Source organism: Jaculus jaculus, chromosome 4 (assembly GCF_020740685.1).
Source record: "Jaculus jaculus isolate mJacJac1 chromosome 4, mJacJac1.mat.Y.cur, whole genome shotgun sequence".
NCBI classification, from domain to species: domain Eukaryota; kingdom Metazoa; phylum Chordata; class Mammalia; order Rodentia; family Dipodidae; genus Jaculus; species Jaculus jaculus.
The window spans coordinates 22,076,077-22,091,510 of NC_059105.1; the positions used below are offsets into that span (position 1 = coordinate 22,076,077).

Consider the following 15,434-nt stretch of genomic DNA (forward strand, 5'->3'; position numbering starts at 1 on the left):
TTGCTATTAGGAGCATGATTTCTGATGGGGTTCCACTCAAGTCCTTGGAAGACTCCTGGATATGTCTAGGGGAGGTGTGCAGGGTGATGGTTGATTTAATTCATGCATGGATAAGACGGTGTGCTGTAAAATTCCTGAGTAGACATGCAGGCATCAGCAGTCACACACGCGGCGGCTTTCTGACTGTTGAACAGCTGCAGTCCTGGTGGAGAGGTCCCACTGCCTGTGCCCCGTGACCTGGCACTGCCAAAGCCGCAATGGGGCTCACAGGGTTTGGTCGGCAAGCACAGGCCCTAGTCCAGACGAGGGGCGGGTGAGAATAGCTGCCGTGTTCACACTTCTCCCCTGCCAGGAGCGGCTGGTGAGGGGGCCACCCAGCCTGTGTTTGGTGTTCCGTGACATAGGGAAATCTGTGAAATACAGAAAGTGGGAAGTGTCTTTCATCAGGATTGTTTACAAAGAGACCCTGTCCCCACCATCTAACACAGCCTGAACCCTGTTGTAGGACTTACAGCTCAGGACCTGCACAGGACCCTGTTTTAAGTCAGAGAGACAGAAAGTAGTGCCTTGGCTTCGGCTCTCCAGTGCCTTTGCTGTGCTGCATGCCCGATCGGGTGTAAAAAGCCAGGTGCCCTGTGTACTGTGCAGAGACATGCGGAGTGAAACAGGCACATGTGCACACACACTCAGGCATGCACGCACGTCGGAAGAGCACCTCATCATCAGTGTGTCTTACCATGCCTGTCGCCGTATGCATTCCTCATGTGGAGTCTCCTCCTTTTTTATGTCAGAGGACAAATTGAGAGTAAACTACTTTGGAAATCGAATCTAGCAACCTAACTAGCATTCAGGGGAACACAAGTTTTTATTGTGGCATTTAAAGAAAGCCAGCCAGAACCTCAGACAGGGACCCTCACTGGTCCTTCTTGAATTTGCCATTGGACGGGATGGTGCTGATGTTTTTAAGTTGAAGATCTGGGAAACACCGACTCCACTAGATGTCAGTGTCATCCAAGAAATACTGGCAATAAGACACATGGATTTTGAAGTCTAAGTAGTTAGGGAACTGAATTCTGTCCATTTGTGCTGTCCTTAAGTATGCAAGTTTGTTGGCTCTTCACCTCTGGCTGTGTTTCCACTTGGTCTGCGCTCTCATTGTGCGTGTACGCACACACGTACCCAGAAGTCTCCACAGCTTTGCCAGAGCTCAACCGTCTGTGATCACAGCCTGTGCTGGCAGTGGGCAAGTGATGGCACCCTCCACTGATTCATGGGTGCATTGCCAAGTAATCCCAGAAGTAATTAAGTAATGCCCATCATTCTTCTCCTGCCGTCCTTACGTGCTTTGACAAACGGCTCTGTATGGACCACACTGGAAAAGAGTGTCAACTCCCACATGATTTTATATGCAATTATGCCCATTTTTAAACAAGTCATATACACTTTGTATGAAAACAGCTCAAACTTAAAAGCACTCTAATAGTAGCAAATTCTGTATTACTTTGTGGTGGGAATTGCACTTTATGAGCTGGAAGTTAAGTTGAATTTTGGTTTATTTCTAGGAAAGGACATTGACTCCATGGAGAAAATAAAACAGCAGCTGTCCACTTCATCCTCAGTTTTCTAGTATAGACTTTTAGAATAGATAATTTAGCTTATAAGCCCTAGTTCATATGTGGGTAAACATGTTTTATTGGAGGTATTTTCAAAGACAGGAATAAAAAGCAGACATACTCTTGAGTGCTATGCATCAAGCTGGGTGTTTTTCTACTGCTGCTCCTGCGGCTGCTGCTTCAGGACATCAACAAGTCCTAAGCAGGGGTGAAGCCAGCCCTTGCCCACCCTCCCAGCTCTGTCCCAGGGCTCAGAGCATCTCCCAGTGTGGGTTGGGGGTTACCTGCATTAGGGTCCTGAGCTAGTGAGATGCCTCAAGCTATGCCGCATCATTTTCTGGGCTTTTAAACATCTTCTCTTCACATGTTCTTACAAGCTTGTTGTATCATGCCAGTCCCTTGCAATACCTAAGCACCCAGCCTTCAGCCTGAGCAGAACGTTGAACCACCGGTAGGAGCTGGGAGGACATCCCTGTGAGAGTCGTAGCGGAGAAGAGCTGCTGGAAGGATGCTCCATGTTTTCTAGCGATGAGGAGCACAGAAGCCTAACGCGGCATGCTCCGTCTACCTCTGCCATACTGGTCAGAGGGAACACTTGGGTTCTTTTGCAGGGGAGGGATTTTGGCCCTGATGGGCTGTCTGTGATTTTGCTGTGCACATGAAGCGAGTGATCTTCAGGTGACCTTGGCTTGCTTTGGTCTGTCTCAGCATACTCTTGAGGCCAGGAGTCTCCAGACCTTCTGCGATGGGGCTGACATCAAATCCCCGGTTCCATTGTTAGCAGCGTTTGGCAGGCTGGATCCAGCATACCATTTTCCTGGTACCTGACAGGTGGCTAGAGCTGTCTTGGCAGCCATGGGAGGATGCGCTGCTACAGTTGCCCCCTCCAAAGTGGGCAGGGAAGTCGGCAGGGCTCCCTGGGGTGCACAGGATGAGGGTTTCATTCTGCTGCATTTGTTTTGAGTTAGTTGTTGGCTTTGTGTCTTCCTGAGTAGCCTGTGTTAGACCGTGTAGTAGAGCTACCCTCAGCAAGCCCTTCTGTCTGGAAGTTTGGTTTGTTCCTCCTTTTTCCTCAAAATCAACGTTTTTTTAAAAATTTTTTTTATTTTTAATTTATTTGAGCGAGAAAGAGGTAGAGAGAGAGAATGGGCGTGCCATGGCCTCCAGCCATTGCTTACAAACTCCAGACACATGGCGCCCCCTTGTGCATCTGGTAACCACTAAGCCATCTCTCCAGCCTGAAATTGATGCTTTTTGACCCCTTCCACCAAACCTTCAGACTCCCTCTGTTTTCATCTCGTGCCTCGAAAGTGCTACGGGAGTGCAGTGCATGTGTGGAGCTGTGAGCAGCAACACGGACCACTTCTTCCTGTTCCCAAGAAGGAGTCTGCTCAGTGACTAGGGACAGATGCACTGCCTCAAGGAAAATGTTCTTTCTTTTTTAAATGTTTGTTTTGTTAATTATTCTGGTTAATGGAAAATAATGAAGATGGATTTCTAAATTTCAAGATTTAGGACTGATACAATTCCAGAAGTCCTCAAGCCAGTCATGGTGGCGCACGCCTTTAATCCCAGCACTCGGGAGGCAGAGGTAGGATAGCTATGAGTTTGAGGCCACCCTGAGACTACATAGTGAATTCCAGGTCAGCCTGGGCTAGAGCGAGACCCTACCTTGAAAAACAAGCAAAGCAAAACAAAAAATATCCAAGTCTTACTGATGTTCTCTGTTGATTTAAATTTTTTGGAGTGCTTTCATGTGACCTTTGAAATTTTTTTTCCAACTAGAAACTTCACTTGACTGTTTTCCCACAAACAGATGTGGCGGGAAGGGAATTTACCGAAGCGTGTAATCTTACTTTTATTATTTTATTTTTTATTTATTATTTTATTATTATTGAGGAATTAGAGGAAGACACTAGCTAGCCTCCACACCACAGCCAAAATCCACAATGAGGGGTTGACATGTCCTAATCTCACTCCTAGCCTCTCTACTTTTTATTGGCTTCTTTCTGTTGTTGTTGGTGGTGGTGGTCTCATTCCAGGCTCTGCCATCCCAAAGAAGAGAGGCACACAGCGCCTGGTACACAGTAGGTGCTTGATAAACATGAGCTCCCATAATCATGTACGAAGCTTGTTTTCTCATGAGCACTGCCTCTTGGGGAAACGGTTGCCTGTGAAATGACATCACGCTCACCTCGATCCCTGTCTTGTCTTCTGAATTTTGCAGCGATCTTTCCGGAATGTTAAGTATGTCCCACTAGCCCATACTTTTAGTATGTCTAATGGCATTGCCTCTTTCAATAATGTTTTTTAAAGAACCAGCCGTTTTGTCCCACATCCTTTTGAAACTGAATTTCATTAGCTGTTCCAGCAGCACCGGACACCACCAAGTCTCTCCATTCCATATATCATCTTAGATTTGAAAAGCACATGAAAATGTTTCTCCATTTTCAATATTGCGTGAGTAATGTTCCCGTTGAAAAGTAATGGAGTGAAGTCCTCACTTGTCAGCACTGTTATTAAGGAGGACGAGTCTCAGATCTTTCTCTCATAATAAAATAAATCTGTCAGAAAATCACCGTGCTTACACTTCTCATGCCAGCAGGAGAGGGACATGACTGTTCCAAGTCTAGGTGTACCTGGGGTCGTGGCTTCCTTGGGCCACACAGCCCTACACCAGCCATCCAGTGGGTACTGCACATAATGCCAACAACCCGTCCAAGATAATTGGCTCAGGAAATTGGCAGACAAACAGCTGCTTGTTGTTTCCCAAATATTGACATTTTGTCAAAAGGAGATTTTCATCATCTCCCCTCCCCCACGCTGCCTTTTGTGGGTTAATAGATGACTTTAACTTTAAAATGTCGCCTGTTCCTAGCCATCCAGAGGCAATAAAAGGAGACATTGCCTGTACCTCAATACTAATCAAGTGTATACTATTAGATTGCACAGCTAAGTAGCAATAGAAGTTTTTAAATCATTCAGACATTAATTAAATATATACATCTCTGCAGTCTGCTTTCCAAACAAACAGCAAGAGCCTCCCCCCTCCCCCATCTACATTAACAACAACTTCGAGTGTGTTTTCTTGTTGGGCGTTGCTTTCCTAGATGGTCCATTGGTTTCTAGTAATTGAATTTGAACTCTTTAAAAAGAATTAAAAGATAATCTCACAGTGGGAAAAGTTAGGGAGAAAGTTTAGAAAATGCTCTTTAGAATGAGTCATTGTGGATGAACTTCTTGTGGGTCTGTTTTTAAGGGTGTGGGTGTGGGTGGGTGCGCGCACACATGCATGTCCCAGGCATGGTTTCTGAGTTCTTGAGTTCTGTTGGTGGGAGCCATGTAGAGAGGGGAAAGACCCATCTGGCAGCCACAACCCTCACCCAAACGCTAACTTTGCCTTGCTTCACAGTCTCGGAAAGGGAGTGACCCAGACAAAGAGAAGAAAGGCCTGGAGAGCCGCGCAGACAGCATCGGGAGCGGGCGAGCCATCCCAATTAAACAGGTATGCTGGGTCCCCTTCCCCGCCTGGCCCGAGACACACCTCAGGTCGGCCTGAGATGCTGCTGGCTTGGGCGCCAGGGTTTGTTTGATGTGCTCTGTTGACGAATATAGAAGTCACTCACTTGACATCAATTAGAAGGGGTTCCTGTGAGTATTAAAATAGGATCATTAGAATAAGAAGAGGGAGATGTGACAACAGCCTAATGAAGTGCGTCTACCCGCCTGCATATGGAGTGTGCTTCCAGGCTGCGCTGCCTTCAAAGCTGCCTTTGTAGCGCGGCTTTGATTGGGCTGCTGGCTGCCAGGCGACAGGGGTAAATCAGATCGCCATACAAGAGCCCCTTGTGATCATAGGAATAGCCCGATGTGGCCCTAATTTGCTCTCGCAGACGGACATCTGAACAGTGTTTCAGGCCGGCCGGTAACAACGAGGTAATTAGTTGTGATAATCATAGCCGGCGTGTCAGCTGTGAGCTCTTGTTTGTAATTTGCTAATGAAGGAATTGTAACTTTGATTAGGTTCAGTTTCATTTAGACCTTATTATATAAAGGAACATTTACAGCTGTAATGTGGGGCCTTAATTAAACTTCCTCATTACACAACAGGACTTGAATTCAAGCATTTGTTTTGGCCTCTGTTGCTAGCCTGAAATAGGTTTTCATTAGCCCGGAAACTGGGTACTAAATTACTTCACGTCTCAAGCAAGAAACGCTGGAAGTGGCGTGTGACGTCTTTTGCTGCTTCATTTCCGAGAGAACGGGAATAAAGAGTTCAACCCCGCGCAGTGGCTTCTGGAAAATGTCATCTTTTTGGTTGATAAAGAAAGCCATTTGATTTAGAGAATGTTCTGTTTGAGGAGAAAAAGAAAAAAGAAAAAGACCCATAGCTGTGGCTGATGTAACACTTTCACCTGCATGTAGCATTTGCGCCACCACCCTGCTTCCTCCTGCTCGGCCAGCGCGCAGGCGCAGGCGCTGGCTGACCTGAGCGAGGGCCGTCCTTGCCTCCCAAATAAGTGGATCAGCTCGGTGTTTGCAGCTAATGGGCCTCAGCCTTAGTGCAGGCCTGGCTGTTTCAGCTTAAAGACTTGGGAATGGAGCCACAGGGCTTTACGAAGAAGCCAGGGTTGCAGCAGCCCCAGCCTCTAGCGGCAGACCGGAGTGGTCTGTGTGCTATAAATGTCCCCTGTCCACAGGCTAGTCCACAGCTTTGCCCCAGGCGAGGGAGACCTGGAGAAGACAAGAAAGCCACCATGCCTTAGCAGGACCAGCGTCCCCGTACTGGGGAAAGTACATGGGGTCAGCATGCAGCACTGTGAAGAGCAGTTCTCCCCTTCTGTGTGCTGTAGAACAAGGCACGAGGCCTTTCTGGTGGCCAGTGGTGCTTTCAGTAGAACACAGGTTCTTGACTTTGGAGGGCCATGTGCACAGTTGTATTTGGCTCATGGAGTCATAATCTGCCTCTCTACGCTTATAAGGCAGTTTTCATGGATAATTGTTTGTGCTGTTACTTCATCTGGAGTTATAAAAATCATTTGACTATTGTTTTCCCATCTCAAGCACTGGCACTAGGACACCGAAGAAGGGAGACTGGTGTGTCCATCCTCCCAACCCCTGTCCACTGCTCAGTTGGCCAAGCGGCTCGCTGGCCCACTCCCAGCAGGAGCCTCATGGCGAGCAGGCCAAGCCTGGTGCGATTGGAGCCTTGCTTAATGTGTGCCTGCTCTGTGTGGCCAGGGCCAGCTTCACAGTGGAGGCTGTCAGCTTGTGCCAGTTCAAGTTGACCATCAGGAATGCAGCGAGTGCTCTCCAGTCCTTGGAAGCATTTTGTTTGTGGATTTTAAAAATAATGTCACTGAAATCTAAATCATGGTCTGGTTTCTTCGTGGCTCCTGGGACTGGGAAACTTCTGGTCACCCACTAGGTGCCCCTGATAAGCAGTCATGGACCAGCTCCCTATGGGGCCTATGCTTGACTTGGCATGGATCCACTGTGGTCAGTGCGCGGACTCCTCATCTGCAAAGTGGGGGCCTGTGCTGGAACAACCCAGGTTAGCGGTCCTCCTCGGGGAAAGCCTCCGGCTTGGCGCGGCCAGAGTTTTAAGTCAGTGAGCTGGGTCCCTGTGGATTGAAGTGGGTTGTGGGTGGGCATGTTGACTTAACTCCGCGTGGCTGTTTGTGCGCACCCACCTTTTCAAGGAGCACAGATAATTTGACACCATCTGAATCCCTCGCCCCTGCTCCGGCTTTGAAGGCCTCAGTGTAGAAATAGTGATTGAGGGGATGGAGCCTGGAGGGACAGTACCCACCCAGAGTGTTCTAGAAACCCCTCGTGTTGATCAGCTGAATAAACAGAAGAGTAAATGAAAGCTTGCCGTGTGCATGCTCTCCCACGGTGTCCCATGTAAACCCCGTCACTGGTGAGGCCCGTTGGGTTAGCCTCGTCTTGAGTTAAACTCAGACAGCGTGAGCACAGGAGACCCGGCAGCTGGGCAGCAGGGCACCCCACACCTGTGCCCTATCCACCACTCAGTGACAGCAAGCCTCCAAAGCAGGGTTGCAGGTTCTAATTGAATCTGTGAACTCTGGCCTTGCACAGAAGTGCCTTGTGCTGTGGATAGTAGGTATTCAAGGCCAGCCGGCAGCAACATGTCCTCTGGGGATGATGGGCCCAGGCGGCTCTCCTGGGGCCAGAGGGTCGGGCCTGCCTTCACTTGCATGCCACCTGCATTGTCCCCCTCCCACCCCCCGCGCCCACCAGAGTTCATGGCCCTCGTTCAAGGGAGCTGAGACTCGGTCCTCCTAGTCACGGCTGCACTGTGTCAGCAGTGGAGCAGCTTTAGAAGCTGGTGGCCTTGAGCACACGGTGGTGGCCGTGGCCCTTGGCCAGGCCTCTCTGTCCTGGTGGTTGCAGTCTTTTCTCCACGCCTGCTCCCCAGCAGTCTTGTGTGGGTCTCGGGCGAGGCGCCTCCGTGCCCCGCGGCCTGCCTCGCTCATCCTCGTGCAGACAGGTCTCACGTGAGTCGGGGTACCTTGCATCTTACAGCTCATTTGCTCTAAGAACCTTGGCTTCTTCCTGAGGTTGGAGCGTGCCAAATCACCATCGCCAGCCGCGTTCATTGTCTCTTTCTCATTTCCTCCAATTAACGGCTTCTCATCAAGAGGAGGACTTGTTTTCTGGGGTGTAACTTCATTTCTTCTGGACCTGGGCCCTACTTGCCTTTTGTTCCACCTGGGAGCCCTGGAGGAACAAGTTAGAGAATTCTGTTTCTTTTCCTGCTAAGAAGATAAGGTGTGATCTGGTGGAGTGAAAACTAGCAAGCAAAGCAGGACAAATAAAAGCCCGGGGCCGCCTCAGCGGCGAGCGGGGCTCAGCGTCACGTATTAATTTTTCATTGCTGTGGAGAGTACATAATCACTTGATTGCGGTGGGAGTTAGGGAGCTCCTATGGTGTCATTTGCATAAATCTTGTTAAGTCAATGGCAGTTAATGAAGTACAAATGAGCCCGGAGAAGGTGACATGCAAATTGTGGGTGGCAGATGGGAGGTCTGTTTGGGGGACGGCAGCTGTGTGCTCCCCTTTCTTTCTTTCTCTTTAGCATTTTTTAATCTCTATATTTGAGTTCAGATGCACAGCCCTAAGCCTCAGCCTCCTCCCCTCCGCGAACTCCTGGCTGGGGGCTGGCCGCCACCTCCTGCTCCTGACATGCTGAGAGGCCCAGGAGCTCGCCTCACGCTCACAAGTGTGCACAGGAGTAGATGTGACTTTTCTAAAAGGATCCGTTTTATCTTGCCATGCTTCCCCAACTGCATGTGCCATCTAGTCGGGCACAGACAAGAACATCCCCCTCGCTGGCCTTGGTACTGTGCACTGTCCTGAAGGTTTCAGGCTGTGCAGACTGTCTTCACTTAAGAAGCTTTGTTTGGGTGGGGGGGATCGGTATTTCATTTCCTTTTTACACGGCCATCCTGTGGAACTGACCCATGTCTGGGTAGGTTTATAGTGACAGACACAGAAAACAGACAGGGCTTGCTTCAAGGAAGACCCCTCACTGTCAGTGCATCTCCCCTCCCCAGGCTCGTGTCTATTCACGGGAGGTCTTAAGGATGCCTGTGCCAGAAGGAATCACGGTAGGATCTGAGAAGTACTGGGGCAGAACCCTGCTCCCCTTCCTTCCTGGTTTTGGAAGTGCGGTGCTTGTTACTTGAATCGTAGTTGTTTTGAGAGGATCAAGTCTGTTTGCATTGAAGCATCATTGGCCAGCTGACTATGGTGGTGTGAGCTTATAACCCCAGCACTGGGGAGCAGAGACAGGTGGATCCCTGGGGCTCACTGAGCAGCTTGTCTAACCTCATCGGTAAGCCCAGGCCAATGAGAGACCCTGTCTTGAAGGTGGTCAGCACCTGAGGAACAGCACCCTGGGTTTTCTACAGTTCTGCGTACATGCACACACATTAAGTAAAAGATAGTTGTGAGCAAAGAGGTGCATGTGGGGAGCCTGGAGATACTAGTGAGGGAGCTGAGACTCCTCTGGCAAACAGCCTCTCCCCCGGTTCTTATCTTGAGGGCTCCCCCTTGAGGCAGCTCTTTGGGGTCACTGGGTTCTACAGGCATTTTTTGTGGTTCATTATGTTCATTTATGTTCATTTTTTGTGGTTCATTATGGTTACACATAAGGAGCAAAGGTTTTTGTTTTATTTTGTTTTTATATGTAACTGTGGCTGGCCTTGAATTACGGTGTAGCCCAGGCTGACCTCAGACTCTTTGTTCAGTCTCTTGAATGCTCGGGTTACAAGCATACACCACCGTGTCTGGCATGAAACGTCTGCATAAAACTGTTTTGAAGTCTTAACTTGGACTGCGAACCTAGATGCCCCGCCCACCTCTGGAGCTGAGAGTCGGCCAGTGGGAGCCCTTGTCTCTCAGCAGTCATCTGAAGGCACAAGGCACTCTTCCCAGGCCAGCAGAAGCAGAACATCCTCGTTGGTGCATTCCTGCCGCAAACCATCTTCCAGCTGTGCTGGGTTTTGGTTCCCAGTGGGGTAGAAGGAGGCAGTTGTCAACTACGTGTGCAGAGCCTGAGGGGTCAGTACCACCCCCTGTCCTTTCAGGCCACTGCTCTGTGTTGCCTGCTCATCACAGTGGGGCAGAGAGAAGAAGAGCCACCTAAGGTTCGTTGCTCTAACTCCCCTGGAAGCCTGACAGCACAGTGCCTGCACCCACCGCTCGGCTTCAGCTTCCGAGTGAGACATCTCGGAGGAAACAGGCTTCAGCTGGAACTTTGTAGAAGCTGGAGGGGAGAGCAGGGTATGGAGGAGCTCTTGCAGACACAGAGAATGGTGGCTGCAGGGCTGCATGCCCCACTCGCTCTGCAGGTCCATGGCTGTCTATCCTTGTTATGGAGGGACCAAGAGAAGCACAGGCTTGTGGAAAATGCTTTGTACACGCTTGTGACTGGAGAGTCTTCCTGGACAGCGGGGGCCATCAGCTCCGCAGAAGCAGATGACTGACCAGCACAGCCCTGTTGCCCTGAGAGGTGGTGGACCTCACGTGGGCAAACCACACCGAGAATGCTGCCGTCAGCCTCGTCCACAGCGTGCAGGGATGGATTTCGTGGGTCACATGTCCGCTTTGACTTCACCAACGGCACACCATTGCTGGTGAAATGATCTTAGATAATGTGGACGCCCACACTTGAATTTATACTCGTTCATCTTACAACAGATGGACCGTACTCCTCCCCACTGCCCAACGCAACTTAGGTGGATGGCTGTGTGGTTTATGGAAAGTGCCTCATGAAATAAGTTTAGCCAGAATATAAAGATTCATCATTTCCACACAAACCTTCAAAGCAAATTTAAACACTATTTCCCGTGGCCGCAGGGCTGTGTGAAGGTGACACGAGATAAAGCATGCCGGGGTACTTTGTTTTATATGGCTGTGAAAACACAATGTTACCTCCGAGTGTGCAGGTTAATTTTATGTCTTCTCTCTGTCCATAATACGGGAGCTGGGGTCATCTCGTAGGTGATCTTTCCTGCATTCCTCATTTCCTTCCATGTTCCGTAACAGAGGAGACCCACCCATGAGATGAGAAGTGAAAACTCACCCACTCAGGAAAGTTTTTCAGCTAGTGTTGGTGTGTTCGCCCATGGGATATTCATATCTGGTTTCATTTCTTCCCAGGTTCAACTGGCTTGTTAACAAGTGTATTCTCCTTCCCATCTAGATGCACCCTGGGCCCTCTGCTAGGCTGTCAGGGAGAGAAAAATGTCTGTAATTCTGGCAGGGCTCAGAGGTGCCAAGAAGACTCCAGCCTGTGAACTCTCATCTGAGTGTCCTGTGGGAGGTTCACACCAAATCCGAGGAGCCCACGTTCTGTCAGCAGCTGCCATCCTAGGCCTCCTATCAGAATACCCCTCTGGCTTCTCACTCTGCCCCAGCAGGCTCTGGTGATGAGTGACTCATCTGCCAGAGTACTCTGGCATAGTTCTTTCCTTTCCACATTGCTGTGACAGAATGCCTGAGAGTCCCCTTAAAAGAGGAAGGGGTTATTTGGGCACACAGTTCAAGCTGCTAGTCCATCCATCATGGGGAAGGTACAGTGGCAGGCCCATGAGCAGCTGGTCACTGCATGTTCAGTCAGGAAGCAGAGAGGCGTGAGTGCTGGCGTGCGGTTCCCTTTCTCCTGTTCTCCTTGTTCCGTCTGGGACCCCACTCCAGACATGGTGTCACCCACACTCCACAGTGAACCCTTTCTAGAAACACCGTCAGCAGACAAGCCCAGAAGTGTGTCTCTTAAGTGATTCTACACCCTTTCAGGTTGAGGACTAGCCACCACCTAGGCAGTAGATTACTGAGTTTTACTGAGTGACAGACCCCCATACTGTCATCCCTCTTACCTGTGAGTACAATGATACCTGCTTCACAGATGAGATAAGTGACACCAACCAGGTCGATCGATGGCGCAACCTGACCCCCAGCCTCACAGTTTGCTGGAGCTGCTGCTGAGATATCAGAGACTTGGTGACCTGGGCACAATGTGTTTCTCACGGTTCTAGACACTGGAAGTTCACGATCAAGACAGGCACGTGGGCTCCTGGCCTGGCCTCTCCCTGTGAGCTTTCACTGTGCTCTCTGGCCTTCATGACATGTGCTCCCTTGTTGCCCCTTCTTCTAGTAAGGACATCCATCCTGTGGTACCAGGGTTCCACCCTTGTGCCCTGAAGACTACTTCGAGGTACAGTGAGGGCTTCAGCATATGAATTGGGGAACACAGCTGGCTAAGAGCAGAGCTGCTGTGGGCTCCTGCACCTGTGGCCTTGAAGGCCGCCTGTGGCGTAAGGTCACTCATTCTTAACTAACGTGTGCGTGTCCAAAAGGCGGAGGCCATGTGCATCGAGTGAGAGAGACTCAAGGTTCAAACTGCTGACCTGAAGAATCACATTAAGCCATCCATAGGGCATTGTGACTATAGTCCAGTGCCACACAGCACTGTTCCCATCAGCAGCAGTGGACCCACAGTACAGTGGCATTCCCATAAGGTGGTGTTGGCCAATGCTGTCCTCCCTCCCTCTTTCTGTATGTGAGCATTCCATGCTGTTCACACAATAACAAATTGTTTGCGGCTGCATCTCTCAGGTCGTGTCTGTCATTGAACGGCAGACACGGGATAGCATGTTCATTTGAAGTGGGATCATTGATGGGCCGAGTCTTCTGTGCAGAACCTACGTCCCATTGGAGGCAGTCGCCCTGTCACCATTTGGACACTTGATTGATGCTCACCAGCGACCTCTGCTTTAATGGATTTGGGGCAGAAAAGGAAAGCTGGCAGAGGTCAGGCCTGGGGCTGGGGGTGCCCAAGAAGAGCTTATACATTCAGCAGGTGCCCACAGTTCCAGGGCATCGTAAACATAGCTTCCTTTCTGGCCTTTCAAGGAACTTCAGTTGTGTGACAAGTTCCTATGGTTGTGGTTTGGTATATTTTTAACTGATTTTTTTCCAGGTATAAAATATGAGACCCAGGACTGGAGAGATGGCTTAGCGGTTAAGGTGCTTGCCTGCAAAGCCAGAGGACTCAGGTTCGACTCCCTAGGACCTACGTAAGCCAGATATACAAAGGGGCACATGTATCTGTAGTGGCCGGAGGCCCTGGCATGCCCGTTCTCCTCTCCTCTCTCTCTCTCTCTCTCTCTGCCTATTTCTATCTCTCTCTCTCTCTCTCTCAAATATATAAATAAAGAAAAATAAAATATTTAAAAAATATATGAGGCCCAGCTACCACATAATTACTGAGGGAAGACTGCACCAGGATCAAAGACGCCATGTTAGCTCATGATATGTATGGCCTTCGTTAGAACCCCAGTGTGTGAAGAGCTACCTTTACCAAGGTCTGCAGGTTCTATAGGGAAGTGCAGGACAGACTAGAAGACTCCCTGGGAAGACAAAGAACTCAAGTATCAATGTCATTGTTGCATTACTTACCTCTTGGTAACAAAGCACTTGGTTTCTCCTGGTGGAGGAAGGTAGACTGTAGAATAGAACTTCTGTGCTTGGTTTGATTTTTGTGAAGAGAGTTGGAAACCCAAGGAGCATTTGTCCTGGCAGGAGGGATCACCCTGGCTGACTGGGGTCCCTTTGCTATATTCAGACAGAAATCGGGCTGCTGAACAGCTTATTTATGCTGGCAGCCCTGGGCTTCTGGGTGTCAGGGGCCCCATGCACTTGGCCAGCAGACTCAGGCTTGGAGCTTCAAACCCCCAGAACTAGAGACTGAGTGTTGATCGCCAGCGGCTGGCACTGTGAGCTAGTATAACACAGCTCCTACCAGCCGTGCTGATAGCTACAAGACCCTGGTTCATACTAGCAGCTAATGTCACGGCTCTGGAGCCTCAAGTATTAGGACCATCAGCTTTACAGTTCGGGGGTCTTGAATGTCAGGACCCTCATCCCTCAGGGCTTGGCTTAGCTCCCTATAGCTCTTTTCAAGCAGTTGGAGCTACAGCCCACGGTCTCCGCAGCCTTCTGCACACCTCCACTGCCCTTTGCCCTCACTCACTGCCTCCCGCTGGCTCGACTTCAGCTCACTCTGGAGCTGTCAGGCTCCTCCTCGCAGTGGCCGCTGTGGCCTCCACCACTGCCATCGACCTCCCGTGTTCCAGCTCACTCTGGACATGACAGCCATCACATGGAGGCCAGGAAAGACCTTGTGGAAGAAGCTGTTTATTGTGTATGCTGTTGTAGCACAGGGAACAGATTAGGAGGGTGTCTCCCAGCTGACCTCGTCATATAGCTGAGGAGACAGAACTGAGGGTACGCACTCATCCCAGGTCTGCTCCCCTTATGGCCTGAGTGAGAATCATTTCAAAAGTTATCCAGAGTGCACTGAGCTCTTCCCAGGCTGTCTAGAGTGATCGTGACTAGATCGTGTCATCAGGCTAATAGCAAAGCGTGTGAAGCAGCGGAGTGGCTCAGAGGCGTCTTCCCTGCGAGAGCAGAGGCCCTTGGGGCCGGAGGTGCCCAGGAGCAGCACATGCACTTGGCAGGTTCCTGGGCGTAAGGGACGGCCTGTCAAATGGTCCAATCTAGAGGAACCGTTCACAGAAAACATTAAACAGACATTGACAGTAAAAACTTAAGGAAAGAGCAACACAGAACTCATGACTTTTTTTTTTTTTTTTTGCTCAATTTCAAGTTAGTGTACCAAGGAATAGGTTTCCTTATGTTATTTTCATACGTACATGTCATTATATCTTGTCCTTATTCACAGTTAAGTAATGTTTAACAGTGTGTGTAGTGCTCAGCAATGCTGAACACTACTTAACTCCTGTCTCATGCCCCATGTCAGTTTGGAAACAGCAATAGTTAGCCCTTGGGGCAATTGCCATGGCTGGCAGACTGGGCGCTTTCCCTGAAAGAAGGTTTGACATCCTGACTGTATGCTGCTGTTCAGAGAAGATGCCCTGGCCTGGCTCTGCTCTGCCTTGCTCCCCCTGGGCAGCAGAGTTTCACTGCTCTACCACCTTCCCTGTGACCATTGTTTGAAAAGAAAGTGGCATCTGAAGAAACCCTCAGCCCCTTTCCTAGGCCTTTTGGGAAGGGTATCAGAGAGCCACTTTTTATCAGTCACAACAGAAACACCCTTCCTTCCATTCACAAAGGGAATCTACTTGTCAGAGTCACTAATGGCCAAGATTTGAAGCCAAGTACAATATTGTCCCTCAGTACTAAGCTGGCATCCATAATTAACAATGTACAAGTGGGCTGAAGAGGTGGCTTAGTGGTTAAGACATTTGCCTGCAAGGCCAAAGGACCCA

The 15,434-nt window shown here is 49.7% G+C and overlaps 1 protein-coding gene across 9 annotated transcripts in view; it reads left to right on the forward strand.

The window, feature by feature from the left end:
- The window catches only part of Agap1 (ArfGAP with GTPase domain, ankyrin repeat and PH domain 1), a 526,342-nt gene that overhangs the window by 245,690 nt on the left and 265,218 nt on the right, over positions 1–15,434 (forward strand). For all 9 annotated transcript variants that reach the window (XM_045148441.1, XM_045148443.1, XM_045148445.1 and 6 more), the window contains one exon: positions 5,026–5,118. In XM_045148441.1, the coding sequence (XP_045004376.1) occupies positions 5,026–5,118 (93 nt within the window). The remainder of the gene's footprint in view (positions 1–5,025; positions 5,119–15,434) is intronic.